Source organism: Pygocentrus nattereri, chromosome 2 (assembly GCF_015220715.1).
Source record: "Pygocentrus nattereri isolate fPygNat1 chromosome 2, fPygNat1.pri, whole genome shotgun sequence".
NCBI classification, from domain to species: Eukaryota; Metazoa; Chordata; class Actinopteri; order Characiformes; family Serrasalmidae; genus Pygocentrus; species Pygocentrus nattereri.
Window position 1 is genome coordinate 30,216,918 of NC_051212.1, and position 23,483 is coordinate 30,240,400.

At 40.2% G+C, this 23,483-nt stretch overlaps 1 protein-coding gene across 2 annotated transcripts in view; it reads right to left on the reverse strand.

The window, feature by feature from the left end:
* LOC108436215 (ADAMTS-like protein 1) overlaps nucleotides 1-23,483 on the reverse strand; it is a 164,235-nt gene that overhangs the window by 19,403 nt on the left and 121,349 nt on the right. For both annotated transcript variants that reach the window (XM_017712567.2, XM_037545809.1), the window contains exons 3-8: nucleotides 22,367-22,494; nucleotides 6,196-6,241; nucleotides 5,810-6,046; nucleotides 4,860-4,986; nucleotides 3,335-3,409; nucleotides 421-578 (exon numbers count right to left, since the gene is read on the reverse strand). In XM_017712567.2, coding sequence (XP_017568056.2) covers nucleotides 421-578; nucleotides 3,335-3,409; nucleotides 4,860-4,986; nucleotides 5,810-6,046; nucleotides 6,196-6,241; nucleotides 22,367-22,494 — 771 coding nt within the window. The remainder of the gene's footprint in view (nucleotides 1-420; nucleotides 579-3,334; nucleotides 3,410-4,859; nucleotides 4,987-5,809; nucleotides 6,047-6,195; nucleotides 6,242-22,366; nucleotides 22,495-23,483) is intronic.

The window sequence follows — 23,483 nt, forward strand, 5'->3', positions numbered from 1 at the left end:
GTCATACTGGAGTAAAAGTTGCAAGTTATTTTAACACTGAGAAAACGGACTATGAGGTAATTCTATAATTGACTCAGCTTTAGTAAGAGGCAAGAAGTTTATAACAAGAAGTACACATACTTTTCTTACTCCAAAACCAGCTTAGAAGAGAAAGCAGAACATTAACTGAATACATTACAAAATGCAGTGAAGAACCGTTATTTTAACCATGATGAACCTAAACAACTGTTCAATCAACAACTGAAAAATCCCTGGAAGCAGGAAGATGAGTAAAACTAAGAATAAGGTGAACCTGAATCAGATTGGCAACTGGCCTTCAGTAAAATGATTCCCGTATGCTTAGAACAATAGTTTTATGATATATAGAAGGAGGAATTTTATTTTTTCCTCAATGAGCATGTGCTGGACTCCTTGTCTTACTTTGACAGTAAAGTCGGCTTCTAGTGGTCCGGTGATTCTCAGAACCTCCTTGTCTGAGAGCTTTTGGAAGTCAATGGTTGTGTTTTCCAGAATGTACTGTTTGGTCCCATCCAGAGAAAGTTCTCCCTTGGCCCCCTGTAAGGTCTTGCTTTCTAGGTCTACAAGGAACAAAATCAACAATCATGTTTTGTTTGACTCATACATTACGTGAAATATCATAAATACTTTACTACTAATCAGTGTAAAATTAGGTGGGAAACCCTCAGGGCATTCTAGAAGCACTGATGACTTCCAGGAATTCAAAAATACATGTCTGTAATGAGTGTGTTTTTATTTAACACTACTTTACAAAGGCTTGTTGTGAAGCCTTTGTAAAGTTCTAGATATGTCACAGACTGCGTACTAATGGTAGTCTAATCAGTCAGATATTAGAAATGGAAAACAGTGGCAACTCTGTGCAAGGGCTCTTTACTGAAAAAGCCATTGTAAAACTGCTACATACCAGGTAAATGATATGTTAATGTCTGTTATTGGCAAGCTTCAGCAGTCAATTTTAAATTTAAAATGGCCAAAAAATGTTTACATGCACCAGTGTTGGTTTAGCACTAACATACTACACAAAGAGGTTTGATAATTCTGGTCAACACTGAAGGTATAGCTCAAATAATCACAAATTACCACTGCTATAAGGCCTACTTCACCTTTACAATTCAGGTTAAACATTGGTAACAAGACATTTGAAGGGTCTTAACTGAACCATCTCTTTGTAATGATAATGAGTAATAAGGACTGCTGGACAACAGACTCTAAAAAATCCCCCTTTACTTTTGTTATTTGGAAGACTAAGCTAAAGAAAAAAGAGGCAAAGACCAAAAGATTTTGTACTGGATTCACTCTCTTGTGCTTGGCTCTACTGAAAAGATGGGTAATGGCAGAGCACTTGAATGTGTGTCTCTTTCCATAATGTGACCTGAGGTCAACCTTCAACTAATGGGGTCCTGTCTTAACCTGTCTTAAGTGTGGACATTTACGGAAAAACAAAGTGAGAATGTGAACACATCCAAGAGTGTCAGTCACTGCCAACAGCCAGATGGTTACTATTTGGTTGCTGCTGGCAAGAAAATTGCCAAAAAAACGTGTCCATGAAAAAAGAAACTAAGATATCTTCAGGAAAAAAGCTTTAGCTGGCTGCAAGAAGAATAAAAAAGGATGGAACATTCACCTTAAATTTTACCGCAGATTATGTGAATGGTTGCCAACATCTTGACATCACTGATACTATCCCTAGAAGTCTCTAGATCTGAGCACAACTGCAATGTAAGGGTGTGTGTGTGTGGGGGGGTATGTCTCTACTAATTTGGTCTCCACTTTCAGGGGTCAGGTTTTCAGACTGTTGGCGCATTGCAGAACAAACTTATCATTAATGGTCATTATCGTAAAAACCTTCTGTTGGAAAAATCCCTGCCAAGCACCCCCTCAGGAGGTATCAATAAGAGGAGAGCTAACTCGTGAGATGTTCCTCTGCTGGACTGCTTATATGGTAACATAATACAGTAGCACATTCAAATATGCTGATTCAACCGGATCTTGAGCAGCAGGTCTTCAAACCACCAATATGTGCAATGAGATTAGATTCTCCAAGAGTCATTACTTATATATGTTCATTCAATGATTAACCCTTAATGCAGAAACAAACATCCTTTAATAATGTCAATTTTGACATCAGATTTTTGTTTTTATTACCTAGTACAAAAATGACAATGAGTGTAGATATGAGATATATACGTAATAAAGTGGCCAGAGAGTTAGCAGTAGAGTTTGGTCATTATTCAGATATACCACATGTACAATCAGTGGAAGCCTATTCATCATGGATGTTTCACTCATGTTTCAAAATCTCCTGCTTTCTAGTCCATTGTAGTTGAAGTAGTCCATTTTGTTTTTGAGGCAGAGGACATGGACACAGTCTTTCGGGGTTATCCATAGCCTAACATGGAGACCAGAGCTATTGCCAGGCTTCTGTTTTCTCTCATACCACTAGAGAACTACCTATATTGGTCAGCTGCACAGCTGCATCAGAATGGGCCACAGTCAGGGCCTTGTGCACAAAACCACAATGAATGTGCACGATTGTAATATTTTTATTAACGGAATTATAAATTGCATTAGTGTCTGATGGTCAGAAGCATGAGTATATGGGATGCACATTTAAGAGAAATGACTTGAGAAATTCAACAAAGCTGAAGTTGGCTTCTTATTAGAATTTCCCGTTCCAGCTTAAATGGCATAGCAGTTTCATTCAGTACAGGTGCCAGAATGAAACTGCTACTCTTTTTAAGGTTTTAGTGAAAATCTGAACAAAAAGATGCTGAACAGCAAGCAAACCTATTAGAATTTCAGACGTCAATTACTACTTTGCACAATTACATATTTCAAATTTACTTATCGGAATAATATGATGCTGCTAACGTACAAAATATATTTATTTAAGCATCTAAAATGGTTCTACTTGAAAATATACTGTTATACTGACACAGCCCACTTCTACAGTGAGTTTATCCATCCTCCATCCAACACTAAATTGCTATGTTTATTTTATACAGTGATAGAAAACATAGTAACACACAGAAAGTTCAAGTTCCCCATGCTGCTACATTTTACTATGACATGCACACACTACTCAGGAGCAGGTTTTAATGAGTTAAAGGGGGAAAAGCCAAAGTCTCTGAACAAATTGCTGGCAAGACGCTGATAAAACTAGTTTAGAGGATTTCTCCATTCTAAAACTACACTGGACCCTCTCTTACTATAAACATATATGATTAATGCAATAAACGTATAGTAAAATTAACAGCATAACCACTTGTTATCTTCTCAGTTCTGAATGGAAGCCCCTGGACCTACCAAGACTTACACAAGTGATCCGGGCCTTTCAGAACCAGCCGCACATGCCTGCTTCCATAGGGAATAACAATCACGGTGTCTTCAGCTGGGAAATGAGAAAAAAAGCAGGAGACAATGATTAAAGAGAATGAGAGCACTATTATTGAAGTCAGATGTGATCATTAAAGTGATGTAAGCTGTGTAGAAACAAGTGAGTCAAACCAAGAACAATAGAAAACAAAACCTGCACCATGTGCGATGAGTGGAATATGGCTTACTTGGGACATGCTTTGAAGCTTGCTGTTTAATAGGGTCAGCTTGGCTTAGGGATCTGTCCCAAACCTACTCCCTTGGATTTACTAGTCATAGTCATTCAACCCTCATAAAAATGCTAATGACAGACTGCTTTGACTGCAGCTTTGGCTGTATTCAGACCATTCACTATTCTCCCATCGCAACTATCCAACACAAACGGTAGATATCAAAGTTAGACAACTCCATGGGAATGAAATTACAGTGTGAGCTGGAAGCTAACCCACAATACTGAAGCAAAGTGACATAGCTAAAGCAGCACCAGAAGGTATGGGCATTAATTATAGTGGGCTTTTCACCAGAACTCTACTGGGCTTAAAACTCATTTCCTTTGATGAAGCAGTATAAGGCAGAGCTTGCTTTGAGACGGCAGTTCAAGTGTAGCACAGGTGCACAAGGGTTTAAATTAATCACAGGTGGTTGATGTAGTAACTGAATGCAGTGACACTGAGAAAAGCCAGACACTGTCAAACAATCCCTGCAACCAAAGCTGTTATTTAGATGGCTTGACAAGGCCATAAAAACATGCAAAGGGGAAATGTAACAATTTATAGGGCAATTTTTAATTTCTATGGAGTTAATCTTCATTGGTCTTTCTATGCAGTGTTAGAAAGACCAAAGAAGTTGACAGAAGAATTTGATAAAGTGGACATATTCTACATTTCACTGTATTTATTTTTTCCCCTCAACTTATAGCTACAACATTTACGTGGGTTTATGCACCTCAGTCATAATCCATTTCACAGGACCATTTTCCAACCTCTCTTTATCCTTTAAAGTTTTTGTAACTGTGAATTAAAGACTGATATATGTAATATGTAATATATTGATATATATCAGCATATTCAATACACAGTCCAGGCTTATGTCAACATGAATGGAAATAAGTAGTACTGGTAAATCATTCTTTACATATTAATGTCACACACAGACTCAAAAAGAAGGTCTGGCTCGATGTTTAGGTCTCAAATGCAAAATTAACATTATACTGATGAAGATATGATGACAGTCGTAAATCATTCACATACCTCCACGGAAGACACCTTCACCAAGTTTTGACTGAATTTTCTTTTAATACTCTCTCACCACACTCGCAATCATCAGATTTATCCTCTTGTGGGGGTCCGAAGCACAATCAGTGTTACAATATATTTTTCAACACGTTGCGTGCAGTTACACTTTTCCACCAAATCCCCAAAACTTACACAGTGCAGCTTTACATAAAAACAACATTTTGTCCTTACTTTTCCCACTGGCATGCTGGGATTTGTAGTGCCCTCTCACAAGTCTGCAAGACGAACCATCTCCATTGCAAATGCCGCAGTTGTCCTCTTTAGCAGTGCTCCCTAACTCATGATCACAGCCAACAATCTGCAAACAGGAACGAAAAGGTCTCAGAAGCAGGAATTTAACAAGAGCTCTGTTACTATTTCTACTGCTAAGTTAAGAAACTAATTTCCAGAGACCCAGGCCTGTTTCATAATTCAGCATGGTTCCAATCAGGACAGCATAGTCCAAATGAAAATCAGTGGCTTGAGGCACTGTTTGGACCTTAGGTCAGTGAAATGCTATTAATTCACAGCACTCTTCACACTACATTATGCAGGTTGAACTAAGGAACTGTGAGACTTTGCTGCTGTGTGCTTTTGATTTAGACATGCAACATCTCAAGACTGAGAAAATACATTCAAATCACCATGTTTGTGCTGTATTGGCAAAGACATAGGAACACATTCCAATAGTTTCCAGTAATTCCTCTACTGCAAATAGGCATAAGGCATTGATAAAGAAACCAAAGACTTCTGGAGCTGCTTTCATATGCTCATCAAATAGTCCTATTTCTAGTGGATGACCAACAGGTGGTTTTTGAGAGCTGACGCTGATGTCAGTATTTAGAGAGCAGCATGTCTGATAGCCATATATTCAACATTACAACAATACTATATTTATATTTATAGAGATTTATTTAACACTACATTTGCTGTGTTTCAGTTTTTTAGTATACTGAGGATAAGATGGACCACAATCTATAATTGTAGAACTGCAAAGTGCAGTTAAAATGGATGTTTTAAAATTTTCACTTGTAATTACATCTTGAAGGGATGATCATCGTCAGCTTTTTTTTCCAGATCTCATATTTACAAAAATTCCAACAGCACATTAAAATAGCCTTATTTTCAGATAGCTAACAAACCTGACAGGCCCCACTGATGCACATATCCAAAGACTCTGTGTAGCAACGTGTCCCATCCAAAACCTTGGGTGCCAGTTCTACCACCAGGTCAGTGCCTTTAGCTCTGCACTTGAGGGCACATGGGTTCTCGGGGTCATTGTCCACTGGAAGCCATTCGTAGTAGTGGCCCTGGTAGTGCACATCAGCATGGGCTGAGCACTGTTGAGCACGAAAGTCTCCGGATTCTGGTGGGCAATCCTGAAGAGGGGTTCCACAACATTAAAGGAAAACAAAACACAGTACACTCTAAACATAAGGGAAGCTGTGATTTTTGTTTCTGCCTACTGTCTGTGTAAGAGCTGCTTGCTCATATCATTAACAGACATGGTCAAAGAATGCACACTTACCACATTACTGCATGTGCGGTATTTGATATTCTGCCCCTCACAAGCCCTGTGTAGGAGAAAACGTTCACATTAAGATGGCAATTTATTTAGTAACACTTAGAGTTAGCAGTGGCGTTAGAAGCATGGATGAATTATTTCTCTCGTAGAGCAATTCTGCTGAAATTGTGAACTCTAAACTTTTAATCAGTGCCACATTTAAAGGAAATATTGTCATGTGAACTTGACAAGAAGTTGCTATTGTGCATAGTAGTTTGAAATGTTTTTGACAAATAGTTGTGCCGAAACAGCCTTGCTCAGTCAAAATGTGCAGACTCAAGCTTGTTGCTGCAGAATGCAAAAGTAACTGTTGTATGTAAATATGGATTTTGATTGAAATGATCATTTAATGAAATGACAAGACTAAATCTAGACAATTGAAATAGGGCCTCAACAGCAAAATAATGTCTTAAAAACAGCTGCCAACAGAATGTGTTATGGATGAGTTGTTTTGACAGTGTTTATGCATCTAATTTTACATCATTTCATTAAAGGAAAAAAACATAGAGGAGACTGCAGTGCAGGGATATGTAGGAGCCAAAAAGCCAAAAACATCATGTCATTGTAACATTATCTTAAAGGATGCTTTATTCAAAATTATGTGTATGAGATTGATGTGAGTGTGATAAGGAACTAAGGTCAGTTTTTCAGCTAGCTCTGATTTAATTTAATAAATACAGAAACATTCACTGAAAGGATTACATTGTGAGATCATTAATCTAAACTGCATGGCTAAATTCAATGTACACTCACCAGCCATTTTATTAGGTACACCTATGCCACGTATGCCAAGAAGAATTAAGGCAGTTCTGAAGACAAAAGGGGGTCCAACCTTTTGTACCTAATAAAGTGGCCGGTAAGTGTATATCGAACAAAAATATAAATACACTGCCATTGGTTTTGCTCCCATTTTGCAACAGTTTGATAAAAAAAAAAATCCAGGCTTTTCTTTAGAAATGTCTCATGCTGCTATATTTGCCTGTATAAAGGCAAATGGTGGTCACACCAGATACTAATGCAGAAATTCTGTTTCATGGCACACCCTTTTTCACAGGATTCAGTAAATTATTTCAGTAAGAAGTGCTGTTTTTTTGTTTACTGTATTTAGAAAATATTCAAAATATTATTGGTGTTTTTGAAATAGCTGGCCTCATTGTCCATGCACAGTGCTGTTGCTGCTAACATGGCTGCTTGTAGTAAAATATTGCATATAATGTTAAATATTTAGTGGTAATTATTGACAAACTAATAACTGCATGCTTTCTTTTTTATATCATACTGAACTGATTCATTGATTATGGAAATAGTTGCAGCTATAAACTGAAGGAAAACAATCTGGTGGAAATCAAAACGATCTTGCTAATCTCACCTGTATATTGGTAACGGTGCTTTTTGTACACCCTTCTTAAAAGCCAACTATTGCGCAACGTCTCCACTTGAACTCCTCTAGCTGAACTACAAACAGCATATCTTTTGCAGGACTCAACACTCAAACATGGCTTATTGTGAGAGATCCCCTAGACATTTTCAATCTCAAAGTAGACGTATGTTCAAACTGGGGTCCCCGTGTGCTTTGAAGCTTGAGAGTGCTAAGTGATAGATGAGGAGCGTAGGCTGTTCCACAGGGGTGCAGAATTTAAACAAAGGCTGTGCTTTCACTTCAGTAACATACATGAAATTCCAGTGTCATAAGGCCTTAGCTAATCTGGAGTTGTGATTAAAGGTTACATGACAATATTATGAGTCACAGACTCAGGGATCAAGGTCTTTATGATATTATTTGAGAGGAGACCATGGAGGAGACAGAGATATGTATATATACATATATATGAGTCAAGCAGCTTGGCAAAAGCATTAAATCTACAACATATCCAGACTGGCTTCTATGCCAAGTCAAACAGTTGTGGGGCCCTGAGCAAAGTTGATGGTGGACGGCTGAGCGACAGACAGCGAGGAGAGAGAATATCATGTAAAAACAATGCACAGGTGATTTATTCCAAGATTGTCTTCAGTATGGGTGAAACGATCCACTCAAAGCACAATTCAATTCTCAAATGATTTCATGATTCGATATGATCATGATATTTTCAACAAAATTTCAATGAGAATGAAGAAAAATCATGACTGTGTTCATGTTATTACGTAACTTATTAATAAATTTGCTTGCAGTTTGACATTTCTATACCAACCAAATGACTTTTTAAGGCGGCTTTCAAAGTAGGGGTGATGACAGACAAGAAAGCGTCCAGTGGGTATTGCCCAGCCAACAGTATTGCGGTAACATGGTACAAAATAACATAACTACTTTTACTGACTTACTAAGAATTTATTTGCATTACTTATAGATTTTAAACAGAGCAACGTTAATTGCATGTGATGCACTTAAAAGACACATTTCCTCCATACAAATTATCAATGCATGTCTTCTTATGGAAGTACCAGGAACAGTTGAGTATGAACAAGTCTAGCACAGTGAAGGCATGGAAAATTCCATTAACATAGTGAGCAATCTGTCGAAGCATCTAATCACACTATTATGTAACTGATGGATAAGTTTGCTGAGCTAAAGATGAGACCCGCAAGCTCAACAAGCCACAGATGATTTCCATTCAGGGAAAGCTCTGTAACCATAACATTTAATTGTTAAAGGTTTTATTTTGAGACGGCTGTTTTTGAGCAGTTTCTACTGCATAGTTAACAGCTTTAGCCTTTTATAATTTTAATCAGTATACAGTGGGTTGCAAAAGTATTCAGCCCCCTTGAACTTTTCAACCTTTTGCCACATTTCAGGCTTCAAACATAAAGATATGAAATTGACATTTTTTGTGAAGAGTCAACAACAAGTGGGACACAATCGTGAAGTGGAACGAAATTTGTTGGATATTTTAAACTTTTTTTAGAAATAAAAAACTGAAAAGTGGGGCGTGCAATATTATTCAGCCCCCTTGCTTTAATACTTTGTAGCGCCACCTTTTGCTGTGATTACAGCTGCAAGTGGCTTGGGGTACGTCTCTGTCAGTCTTGCACATCGAGAGACTGAAATTTTTGCCCATTCTTCCTTGCAAAACAGCTCGAGCTCAGTGAAGTTGGATGGAGAGCGTTTGTGAACAGCAGTTTTCAGCTCTTTCCACAGATTCTCGATTGGATTCAGGTCTGGACTTTGACTTGGCCATTCTAACACCTGGATACGTTTATTTGTGAACCATTCCATTGTAGATGTTGCTTTATGTTTTGGATCATTGTCTTGTTGGAAGATAAATCTCCGTCCCAGTCTCAGGTCTTTTGCAGACTCCAACAGGTTTTCTTCCAGAATGGTCCTGTATTTGGCTCCATCCATCTTCCCATCAATATTAACCATCTTCCCTGTCCCTGCTGAAGAAAAGCAGGCCCAAACCATGATGCTGCCACCACCATGTTTGACAGTGGGGATGGTGTGTTCAGGGTGATGAGCTGTATTGCTTTTACGCCAAACATAAGTTCGATTTTGGTTTCATCTGACCAGAGCACCTTCTTCCACATGTTTGGTGTGTCTCCCAGGTGGCTTGTGGCAAACATTAAATGAGACTTTTTATGGATATCTTTGAGAAATGGCTTTTTCTTGCCACTCTTCCATAAAGCCCAGATTTGTGCAGTGTACCACTGATCGTTGTCCTATGGACAAAGTCTCCCACCTCAGCTGTAGATCTCTGCAGTTCATCCAGAGTGATCATGGGCCTCTTGGCTGCATCTATGATCAGTCTTCTCCTTGTTTGAGCTGAAAGTTTAGAGGGACGGCCGGGTCTTGGTAGATTTGCAGTGGTCTGATGCTCCTTCCATTTCAATATGATCGCTTGCACAGTGCTCCTTGAGATGTTTAAAGCTTGGGAAATCTTTTTCTATCCAAATCCGGCTTTAAACCTCTCCACAACAGTATCTCGGACCTGCCTGGTGTGTTCCTTGGTCTTCATGATGCTCTCTGCGCTTTAAACAGAACTCTGAGACTATCACAGAGCAGGTGCATTTATACGGAGACTTGATTACACACAGGTGGATTCTATTTATCATCATCAGTCATTTAGGTCAACATTGGATCATTCAGAGATCCTCACTGAACTTCTGGAGTGAGTTTGCTGCACTGAAAGTAAAGGGGCCGAATAATATTGCACGCCCCACTTTTCAGTTTTTTATTTCTAAAAAAAGTTTAAAATATCCAATAAATTTCGTTCCACTTCACAATTGTGTCCCACTTGTTGTTGATTCTTCACAAAAAATTACAATTTCATATCTTTATGTTTGAAGCCTGAAATGTGGCAAAAGGTTGAAAAGTTCAAGGGGGCTGAATACTTTTGCAACCCACTGTAACTGGCTGTAGGCCATGTGGGCCCACCCCCCCAAGGTCCAGCATAGGGGAGCGGTGCAGTGCTGTATTGGCAGTGGGAGATTGAAGGGAGGCCCTTGGTGGCCTAGGCCCCTGTGGCAGAAACTGGCTCTTGGTACATGGAATGTAACTTCACTGGGGGGGGCAGAACTTGTGCAGGAGGTTGAGAGGTACCAACTAGATATAGTTGGGCTCACTTCCACCCACAGTGTCGGCTCTGGAACCAAACTCCTGGATAGGGGTTGGTCTCTCTCCTACTCAGGGGTTGCAGAGGGTGAGAGGTGACGGGCGGGCATGGGGATTCTCACGAGTAGGGGACATGGAGTCTGAATGGACCCTGTTCAAAACCTTCATTGTGGAAGCTGCCAGGTGTAGCTGTGACCAAAAGCTTGTGGGTGCCTGTCGGGATGGTAACCCAAGAACCTCTTGGTGGACGCCGGTGGTGAGGGAGGCCATCAAGCTGAAAAAAGAGGACTTTTCGGGAATGGTTGGCCTGAAGGACCTCCGATTCAGCAGATAGGTACCGACAGGCTATAAAGGTGGCAGCTATAACAGTGGCAGAAGCAAAATCCAGGGCATGGGAGGAGTTTGGTGAGGCCATGGAAAAAGACTTTTGTTTGGCATCAAAGAGGTTCTGGACAACTGCCCGGTGACTCTGGAGCGGTCGGGGTGGCTGCGCCCAAGCTGTATTCGACAAGGGTGGAGAAACTGACTTCAAATGAGAAGATTGTCGGTTGGTGGAAGGAGCACTTTCAGGAACTCCTTAGTCCAGGAAACATGCCTCCCTCATGGCAGTCAGGGCCAGATGCTCCTGGGGTGTCAAGTTCCATTCCCCTGGTGGAGGTCACTGAGGTAGTTGGTAAGCTCCTCAGTCGCAAGGCACTGGGGGTGGATGAGATTCGTCCAGAGATGCTTAAGGCTCTGGATATTGTGGAGCTGTCGTGGCTAACACGCCTCTGCAATATTGCATGGACCTCGGGAACAGTACCCTTGGACTGGCAGACTGGGGTGGTGGTCCCTATTTTTAAAAAGGGGGACCGGAGGGTGTGTGGCAACTATCAGGGTATCACACTGCTCAGCCTCCCTGGGAAAGTCTATGCAAAGGTGCTGGAAAGGAGACTCCGACTGACAGTTGCACCTCAGATTGAGGAGGAACAATGCTGATTCCGTCCCGGCCGTGGAACAATGGACCAACTTTTCACCCTCTCACAGATTGTTGAGGGGGCATGGGAGTTTGCCAATCCAGTCTACATGTGTTTTGTGGACTTGGAGAAGGCTTATGACCATGTTCCTCGAGATATCTTGTGGGAGGTCCTCCAGGAGTATGGGGTGCTGGGGCTACTACTCCAGGCCATCCAATCTCTCTACTCCCAGAGTGAGAGCTGTGCCCATATACTTGGCATTAAGTCAGACTCTTTCAGTGTTAGCGTTGGACTCTGCCAGGGTTGTACCCTGTCTCCACTCCTGTTCGTGATATTCATGGACAGAGTGTCAGGGCATAGCCAGGGCCGAGGGCATTATGTGTGGATGCCGGAGGGTGGCGTCTCTGCTATTTGCAGATGATGTTGTTCTTTTGGCTGAATCACATAAATGCCTCCAGCACTCGCTGAAGCAGTTTGCAGCTGAGTGTGAAGCGGTTGGTATGCGGATTAGCAACTCCAAGTTTGAGTCCATGGTCTTAGCCCATTAAAGGATGGCATACCCACGAAAGGGGAAAGGACCTGCCACAGGTGGAGGAGTTTAAGTATGAGGTCATGAGCTGTGGGTAATGACCAAAAGAACGAGATCGCGAATACAAGCAGCGGAAATGAGCTTTCTTCGTCAGGTGGCGGGCCACACGCTACGCGATAGAGTGAGGAGCTCGGTCATCCGGAAGGAGCTCAGAGTAGAGCCGCTACTCCTCTGCTTTGAGAGGAGCCAGCAGAGGTGGTTCGGGCATCTGATCCGGATGCCCCCTGGATGCCTCCCGGTGGGGGTGTTCCAGGACAAGACCCCGGGGTCATCCTAGGACCCACTGGAGGGATTATGTCTCCAACTTGGCCTGGGAGTGGCTTGGGGTCCCCGGGAATGAGCTGGAGGAAGTTGGGATTCTCTGCTCTGCCAACTGCTACCGCGACCCTGTCTGGACTAGCGGTCAACGATGATGGATGGATGGATGGATGTACTTTACTGAAGTATTTCCATTTTGGGCAACTTTTTACTTTCACTCCACTATCAAAGTCAAATATCTTACTTTTTACTCCACTACATTTTGATAAATCTGTCGTTCCTTTTGGTTTCTGTGTGTATAAAAACATAACATGTCAAAATGAAAGAACCAAACACTATTTCATTTTATAGTAAATTAGTTTTGGCTAGTTTATGTCTATGAACAGAGACCTACAGATGTAATATAGTAAAGGAAAACTCATTCGTGAACCTGAGATTAAAGCAAGTTTTATTAAACTTAAAAAAACTTAGTTACAAGTTTGTTAATTAATCTTTTAGTACTTTTACTTTCGATACTTAAGTACATTTGAAGGCAAATACTTTTGTAATATTTTACCTTGGGTATCTCTACTTTAACTCAAGTACATAACTTGTGTACTTTGTCCACCACTGCTGAATATCACAGTCAAAGCAACATTAATAAGCCTTACTTGTTATCTGCCTCTTAAAGACTGTCAGTTTGAATGTAACCAATTAGGTCACTAAAGAAATACATTCCATGATCCATGTGTCAGAATTAAAGAGATTGCTTTGCTATTATTTTATCACTTGCCTGCCATCATTAGCAGTTGTGCTACAAGAGCAATATGAAGGTTTACTAAGAGTCAAACATTAAAACAGGCAGATTATTCAGACATAATGATGTTGATTTTCCTCATTTGGTGTCGACCATCACAAAAATGTGTTCCCACCAGCAGCATTTGTTCCCCAACATGGCTTGCAAATTTGTTTCCTGTAGACCTTCACAGATCAAACATTATGTTGTGTCATTTTTGATGTGAAAACCAATCAATTAAGTAGGAAAGTGAATGTACACACAGGCTATTCAATATGATAGTTAAAAAAAATATTCAGCTCGAAAACGAATATGTCAGTGGCCTATATAACTGTCCTCTACAATGCTATGATTTAACTTTGCTAAAAGACCTTGAGAAATATATGACAAGTTGCCTTCACCACCTTAGCTTAGTGAGCATAACGGAGAGCGAGGATGCGGACGAATATGCAGAGATAAGCGACTTTTATTGTGGGCAAATCCAGGGTCATAGAGCCAACATGGACTGATCGGGGGGCAGACATGACAGACAAACCAGAATCAAACATACAAACAGTACAACCAGAACAAAGACCAGCAACCAGCCAGGGGAAAACACAGGGCTTAAATACATAAGGGTAAACGAGGGACAGGTGGAAACACAGGTGGAGACAATCAGGGGTGGAGTCACAAAAGAAGAGGCTGGACTAACAACCAAAACAAACACACATGGAAGATGGATTGGGAGGGGCCAATTGTGACAGTGAGCAGTTTACATTGGTTTGTATCTGCTTAGTTAAGGAGCTCAAGTTACTTGCAATTTTTGATGCTATTAGTTTGTTTAGTCTATCTGTTTACTGTGATGTGTTCAACATCCTGCCCATCACACCACCCATGTACACTCTTCTCTCTTCGCTTCACAAAACATATCATAGGTGGCTTCGTCACTGTTCAGATGCATATTTTTGGTGGAATAGTCTCTGCTGTCTGAACACAGCCTTAGTGTTTGTGAATAAATTACTGAAAGGACTACTGAATCTTCTCTTGTATTTTTCAGCTGGTACAAATTTGTTGAGTTTTAGAGAGTAACTCAAGATTTGTAGTGGATTACTTTGCTTGAGTAACTACCCAAACAATGCCATCAGTCAATAAACCTGTTGTTAGTGTCATGGATGTAAGCTAGCATGGCTGAAAAGTCCATAAACAGGACTTACTTGTTGTGTAAGACTGAACATGCTGCTGTGGGTTACGCTGATCGTGGCCTTTGGTGTTCAATTGCAATCGCATTAGACAGCACAAACAACTACAACTACACACAATAAAGCTTAAGTCCACAATGCATGCTACGTTGTTGCACTGCAGTATTTTATGTTGTGATTTACTGTTGCATGCCCAGTCCAGAGGAAAAAAGAGACTGCAGCGATTGAGTGTGAGCAGCGTGGATTGAAACAGTCTATTCAGGGAAGGCGAATGCCAATTTGTCATGACATCACTGCAGTGAGAGTAAGGCTGTTTTTTATTCCAGTGGCCTCAGGTGGACACAAGACTCCTTAATGGTGACCAACACACACATATGCAGCTACCACAGCCTCGATGTTTCCAGCGCTCTCGTCGAAACGGCCGCTCCGAACAGCAGCACATAACAAATTTTCTCTCTGACCAAAAGAAAACAGGATCTGACAAAATCATGGATATGTTACAGTTTTCAAAGTAAGCAGTGCTGATCTAAGATCTGTTAAGGCCATAAACAACTTCCCCAACGGTAATAGCCATGTATGCATGCACACACGCTCACATGCTGAAGAAAAAACCCAAACGTGCATTGATGTGGCTAGTCACGCACTGAATTAATCATGATAATGATAATGATAATACTTGTCATCGATGTGACTCAGATTGCAAATTACAGATTACATGCAATTGTGGAAATTTCATAAACATTGTCAAAATATTGATGTATTTGATATGTACAAGTGCTGTGAAATGCAGCCAATTTGTAATACATGAAATATGTTCACATTATGAGGTTCTACTCAGGGAGAGTCAGAGGAAGCTCACAACGGAACCTCTAACCAACAGAAGGTCAGCAAGAGGCTAAATGAGAAGGATCCAAGGATTTCTGGACCACAATTTGAGCAGAAGAAGAAATAGAGGGTAGGGGAAGAGAGGACAAATAACAAAAAATAAAATAATAATATTAATGATGATAAAAATCATAATTAGAAGAAGGAGACAAAGAATGAGGAGGAGGAGGAGGAAAAAAATGAAATAAAGAAGAAGGTGGAAAAGAAGAAGATGGAGTTGAAGAAGTATAACAGTAAAAGAAGAAGAAGAAGAAGATGAAGAAGGAGGAGGAGGAGAAGAAGAAGAAAAATGAGATGAAGAAGAAGGTGGAAGAGAAGAAAGTGGAGTAGAAAAAGAAGAATGTGAGAAAATAAGAAGAAAAAAAGAAGAGAAGGAGAAGAAGAATGAGATGATGAAGAAGAAGCAGGAGAAGAAGAAGATAAATAAGGAGGAGGAGGAGAAGAATGAGATGAAGAAGAAGGTGGAAGAGAAGAAAGTGGAATAGAAAAAGAAGAATGTGGATGGCAATAAGAAGAAAAAAAAGAAGAAGAAGAGAAGAAGGAGGGGGAGAAGAAGATAAGGAAGGAGGAAGAGAAGAAGGAGAAGAAGAAGAAGAAGATGGAGGAGAGTAGAAGGAGGAGAAGAAGAAGAAAGAGATGATGAAGAAGAAGGAGAAGAAGGAGAAGAAGAAGATGTAGGAGAAGAAAGTGGAAGTGGAATGTGAAAAAAAACAAGAAAAAGAAGAAGTAGAAGAAGAAGAGCAGGGCGGAAGAAAAGAAGAAATAGGACAATGAAAGGAAAAAGGCAGAAAACAGAGGAGATCAGTTCTTGGAACCTGCACTGATGAATTATTTTTCTGTAGCCCTGCTGGCCACACAGTCACAATGACAGAGTCTCTGCCTCGGAGTCTGTTATGAAAACATACATACACACCTACACACATGCTCCCGCTTTATAACATATACTTAACATAGAAAACACTTCTCTGTATATAAAACAACATCTGTTCACACACTAACACTGCATTATTAATTATTGGAAGGTGCAACATATATAGTGTTACCATATGCAGAGCCTAGTAAATCTATCATTACTATTCATTCATGTTACGAAACGAACACATCGCATGGTGAGTACATGTTGAGCGGGTTTGGTGGAACACTTCCACTCTGAAATCTCAAGTGTGGGATTGTTTTTGGGTCTGTATAAAGAACACACACAGGGTGGTCTGACATAGCATGTGTTGTTAGCATGCTTCATTGAGCTGGCCAATGACTAATTGGCATCATATGACCTTGAATTGCATGACCACTCAACCACAATCTTGGATACCATTCCCTAAAATATTAGTATGTTACTTTACAATTACCGCTGATTAGGGTTTCAGCACTTACTGTAAGTGTTGCATTCAACTTCTAATTCAATTTCTTGGTTTACTGATTGTAAATACAAGAAATATGTTTTTATTGGAAGATCTGAACTTGGTATAAACACTTTGTCCAAGAGTGGGCTTTGTAAGTTTGGCAAGGACTTGAGGCAAAACCAAAATATACACTTCCAACAAGCAACCACAATGTAGGCCTACTTTTTTCTGTGCTGCACACTACTGGTCTGTCAGGCTGAGTCATTTTCTTAATCTCTCATTTCTCCATTGTTTGGCCATCTCGTATGTCCAATTGGTTTTTAAACAAAGTCACTTTTGGATTTTTACAAACCCTCTGAAACAGAAGAAAGAAGACCTTTCAGTTTTTCTTGCAAGATAATCATATTGGCTGACAATAAGCCTAATGCATGATACCACAAAGGCATAAAAATGTCTAACTGTAAATAAATGGTCTGAGAAATTTACTATGAAGGCAACAGCAAAATTCTTTGCTGCTTTGAAGAAAAGACAATAGAGAGTGAAGGGAACTGTTTTTTGAGCTTTTTGTTTACTGATAATAACGCTATTCTCAGGGGGATTTGCATTACTTTCTAGTCAATGTTTGTTTCTGTGCTCATATAAGAGTGTGTATATAATTAGATGCCTACAAAATAAGCCAGGCCAGTTAGCAGGAGAGAAGGAGGGAGGGCAGGTTGTATAGAAGAGTGTGCACAGTGCATAATAACTTCAGTGTATGTTATGCCCTTGTGTATGTGTGCATGAGACTGTTGGTACTGGGTGCTATTTCATTTATACCAGTATACTGCTGCCACACAACAATGCAGATCTCTAGTTTTAGCAATCTATGATAGATAATAAAAACTGCAGTTTATGTCAATGTGTTTAGTGTCTGGTTAGCATTTAGGATTCCCTTTGTTGTAAGACAAGGGCAAAACAAGGCTTCTTTGATTTTTTTCTGCAGTTACTGATGCTGAAGAATGAATAACTTGTACTTAATGACTGTTTTGATTGGAAATTAAATAAATGAAGGGTGCTCTCAGGCTTTTGCACAGCACTATATGTCAGGTTTGTAAGATGTTCCTTTAGCATTGATGAAGCATGGATTCACTAACTTTATTATCATTAAAAATCCACAAATACAGTACTACTGTGATATATTTAGAAAACACTATAATACTGATTTTTTCTCAGTACCATTTAGCACTAGTGACTGTGTGTGTGGTGTGAGGGTGTCAGAATGTTGATTCTGATAATATGTACCAGTACATTTGACAGATTCTGACACACGTGTGCATGTCTGTATAATTCACTGGCGCTGCAGGCCCTTCAGAATGTGTGTGTATATCTGTGTGTATGTATGTTATTCAGCTTCGGGGTTGAGGTGTTACAGGAATATTTACAGTGCTCCCTCAGTAGCACACAAGGGCCTTGTGTGGTTCTCTTAATAGAGCTTTGATCTGCAACCAAGGCCAGGCTAACTGATCCCCATTCCCATGCGATGACTGCCCGCTTTACCCACATTCCAAACTCCCAACCCCCCCCAAGGCCTGTCAGTTCACACAAACACCCCCCTGCACTCAGAAACCCGACCGCAGCTCCTCGTAAAGGCCCGAACCTCAAACAACTCTTAACACAAAATCACAGGGGTCAATTTTACTGCCATTTCAACTTGAGGTTTTTACTCAACCGAGCGGCTCTCACTCACACACTGATGCTTTAATGAAATGTGCTCTGTATAATCAAACCGCAAGGCAGAAAAGCTCATTTTGGAGTGAGGGGTGGGGGCGTGTGTGGGCAATTTGGACCAAGCAGAACCATTTTCAGTTTGTAAAGCAGGATATAAAGAATAACAGCACGGGGCAAAGTGCAGTCCGATTCCTCCAGATTGCAACACTATAATCATCCTTATACAGGTCATACAGCAAAATCAGAAATGCACACTTTGAGGTACATTACTCATGACCACCTCACTTGGAAGCCAGGCCCCTCCCGATTTCTGAACAGAAGAGATGCCACCGACAATATTGCAAATTTTAAGGCCATTATTTAAATCCCCAGGGAACCTAAGTATGTGTTTTCTTTCTTCTGTAGGTTAATCTTTCTCTTGTGGTTGAACAATACACAAGTGCAAAGTATATCCTGTAAACAACTTTCCAATGACCAATGGCTGATCTAAACTGGGCCATCCTTATCTTGGGTAGTGTGTACCTAAGCAGTGTCCTCACCATATACGAGGCTGACGTGGGTTGCACCCGCCAGCACATCATTAACAAATCTGTGTTCCCCAACAGTCTCTTTCTCTCTGCTCAAGTTGGAGAAATGTACTATGAGAAAGCTGACGACAAACAAAAGCTAAGAACGTGCAATTTATCCATTTGTTTAATCAAGCGGCAAAAGCAGCATTCAGAGAATGCACAATCAACAGTAAAGTCAATAAGAATCTCACGTTCTTTAAGATGTCATCATACAAATATAGTTTTCAGTTATGCTTCAGTGCACAGTAGACTTGGAGCTGTGGACTGAAGGCTGTTAATCACACGTGCTCATCAGAATATTAGGACCACGACATTTTTCAGATGGAACTAATAAGCAACTTTAAAGCAATGTTTTATCTTTTTTTATTCAAGCTTTGCTGGATGTTTAGTACATTTAATATCAAGCAGACATTTTTATAATTTACACTTTGCTCCCTGGGAAGTGTTCTTACTGGTCAAACTGGGCCAACTCTAAAATCCCATTCCTGACAGAAAACACAATGCCCAACTAAACATCCAGCTGAATGCACCCAACAGCTTGCGCATTACCCTGGTAATGTTTACAAGGCTACATCATTTTTGTCATTTTCTCCACTGCCAACATTTAACTACTCTCAACTGTTTCTGCAGATTCTGGGGATTTTTGGGAACTTTGTAAAGAAGTGTGTATCCTGGAGGCTACACACCTAGCTGGTGTAGTAGTTGACTGGGGTACAGAAAAAAACTAAAAGACTGTAAAAACTGTAACCATACACTCGAGACATCTAATGTGCTACAAAAGGTAGGTCTTTGGTTAATTGGCCCATATTTGCTGTGATGTGCTGGCAGTTATTACATGATTCAAAATATTTTTTTCCCCTTGGTTGTGGCATGACTCACTATATCAATATTTCTGGAACAAAATACTTCCTGACTGGCCCAAACCAATGGTCTGTAGTTAAGGTGTGAAAAGCATTAATCTGAAGGTGTCAATTCAACAGCATTGCTTTTGGAATGTTATAACGAATATAATTGATTATGATACTGAATAAACTATACGCTCATTTTTCTTTTCAAACATAGCACCCCCCAGGATACCCCAAAGTCTCATTTGTGCATTAGGTGCACATTGTATGTACTGAAATACTGCCTTAACAAAATGTAACAGTATATAATATAAAACAATATAACATTAACATCTGTAGCTTCTTTAAACTGGTACTACAAAAAACATTCTCTGAAAATTTTTTAAAGGAAACTAAAATAGTGATTCTTTTTTTATCCACCCAAAGAACCTATTTTGCCCCCCATTTAACCTCAGTGTGGATGGGGGTAAGACACTGGCCAATTCTTTGTAGTTCACCGTACTCAAGTGATCTTGTCATGGTGGCAGGATTACACAAGGCTGAAGGCAACAAGGTGACACAGACTTGACCTCTTAATGCAAAGCCGGGTGGGTACTTTTTAAGCTGCCAACCACAAAGCATGGATTCCACGAGCACATTGTACAGATATTCCCCAGCCAATAAATGGGACAATGTTTAGAAAGCAGCCCAGTGATCTCTATAATTGGCTTCCTGATTGTGTGCACAACCCCCTCCTTCTGTTAAATGAATTTCTTGAATCAGCGCAGTACGGAGTGGGTTGTGATTTGTTGGATGTGCTTTATGTGCTGTCGATAATCAAGTCTGCTCGTTTTACCAGCCATGTCATCTACTGAAATACAGACGTCGGCTGGAGCCCCTTTGCCTGGGAAACGCAAGCAACCGAGGGGCTTTCTTGACCCACAAGGAGTCTTTAACAGTCACATAAAATGTATTTTGAGCACTTCTATTACAGCCCTAGGGAGAAGTGTTCATGCAGAGATTTACTTGCGCCATTACAGGAGCGTCCACATACATTTTGCGGATGTTAAACCATGCGGTGAGAGGGGACGCACTTCCATCATGGAGGATCTTAATGGGAACCAGTTGAACACTTTTAGAACTGAAGGATTACACCTGACTCCTATAAGCACATTCTACAAATTGTCAATGGATGTTTTCATTATAGTGTAATTTTTTTAAAGACTTCAGGGACACGGTGCAGTTCAGTGTGAATTAATTTCCCAAGCGGCTATCTTTGCACAGTCGAAAGCATTCCTTTCTTATGGACTGAGCATGCAACGTTACTTTCAGTTGGATGACTGCACACTTAATTTTCCAATAATTCAAGAGCAAGTTTCAACAGGTGGGGACAGCATCTGTATGTCCAAGTAAAATCTTATCCTCTGTCAGTTGTTAGCATATTTGTTAATAAAGCAATGAGCCATAAGAACCACAGTAATTGCAACAAAGCAGAGTTTATCATTAACAGTATATGGCTGTTAAACAACATAATCAAAGATAATTTCATTAACAGCACGTCTGCCTGATGGAAAAAATTCTGGCAGGTTCCACCTTCTTTAGTTGCTTTAGCATGGGCTAGCTCAGGCTACATGGTAGTGTTCACAGAGTAGCCACATGAAGTTTGTAGGTCTGTAGTGATTGACTCTGCAGAAAGTTGACCTCTACGTACTATGGGCCTCAGCGTCCGCTGACCATGCTCTGTTATGTTACGTGGCCTACCACTTGCTTTTGCTCTGAAGCTGAGTTGCTGTCGTTCCCAATTGCTTCCACTTTGTTATAATACCACTGACAGTTGACTGGAATATTTACTAGCGAGGAAATTTCACGACTGGACTTCGTTGCAAAGGTGGCATCCTATCACAGTAGTTTCACAGAATTCACTGAGCTTCTGAGAGCGACCCATTCTTTCACAAATGTTTGTAGAAGCAGTCTGCATGCCTAGGTGCTTGGTTTTATACACCTGTGGCCATGGAAGTGATTGGGTGCGTGAACACTTTTGGAAATATAATGTATTTTATTCCAAAATTTCTCAGCTTCAGGAATGAAATCAAAATGTGTGTCAGGTATCATACTTTCCTCATCAACACTTTCCCTCATGACTTAGTTTAGAACACATGACTGTGTTTAGAGGGGATTGGCTGAGAGACAAGAAAATTGTTTTTAACTTATAAAGTCTTTCATAGTGAACTCAAACACTGCTCGGCCACTTATATTTTACAACCAGAACTATTAATTTCATAAAATATAGTTAATATCTCTTTCTTATTGATATAGTTTCTGTCTTTGCTTTCAGTGCTAATCCCTTGGAATTATCTCATGTGGCCTCACAAAATTAAAAACAAAAGTCAAACGCAATATATCAGCAGACATGGTTGCTCTGCCAAGATGAGACAGAAGTGGTGAAAAGTTGATAGGGAGAGTGTGAAAGAGCATATGAGATGAGTGTGAACATGGGAATTGACTTACTTGGAGCTAAGACAGCGCCTGAGGGAATATGAAGCTCCTCCTCCACAGGTGCGTGAACACTCACTCCACACGCCCCAGGCATCCCACAGTGTCTCCCTGTCCTCCTCTGAGCGTGCGGTGCGAGAGCTCTATGGATCGAGCCAGCAGGGGTGGGAGCATGTTTGTGTGTGTGATGGAGAGGGAGAGAGAGATGAGAGAGAAAGTATATACATTAATGATTCTCTATGCACATTAATGATTGTGTACACAGTAAGTGCGCATTACTTCAGTTATCAAAGAATGTGTGTGCATCGATTTATTTGTTGTCTTCCACACATATTCTTACATTCTTTGTGCTTTTTACATTTTTCCCACAGTAATAGAGCATACAAATACAAATACACACATGAACAGTTACCAGCACAGTGAGTTTCACCATACAGTGACTCAACATACTATAATACTAGAACTTTTGCTGCAGTTTTCTGAAGTTGCTAAATTCATTTGTACCTGCATCTTGAAACTGAAACAACTGCAGCTACGCCTAGTAACAAATATTCAGAACTACATAATATCATATAAACTCACTATCATATGTGTGATATGTGTATTACTGTATATATATATATATATATATATATATATATATATATATATATATATATATATATATATATATATACACACACACACACACACACACACAGTAGTTGACATAGGTTTCACTCACAGTGAAACAGCACAGATGTACTATACATTATGATAACACAGGAAGCAGCTAACTGAAACCAAACTACAAATGTAGACATTAAATGGCAACCAAAATTCAACTTATTGGCTTGAAAAGTGAAAAGTGCACCACTGAAAAGTGGTGCAAACAACTTCTGTACAGGAGTGAAAGCGTAGATATCGCTCTATCGCTTCTATTTCTTTGCGATAACACAGTGCAGAAATCTGATTCAAACATTTCATGAATCTGCAGAGTCGCCTTTCCATTCTGTCTTATTGTGAGATTGTACGTGACTCACATCCAGAGTAACGAGGATAAGTGGGGCTGATATACACGTCATCTGCCTCTCAGCATTTGTAATTGGTGGGTTTGTGTGTCCGTCTACATTTTATGTAAAACTGACCAGCG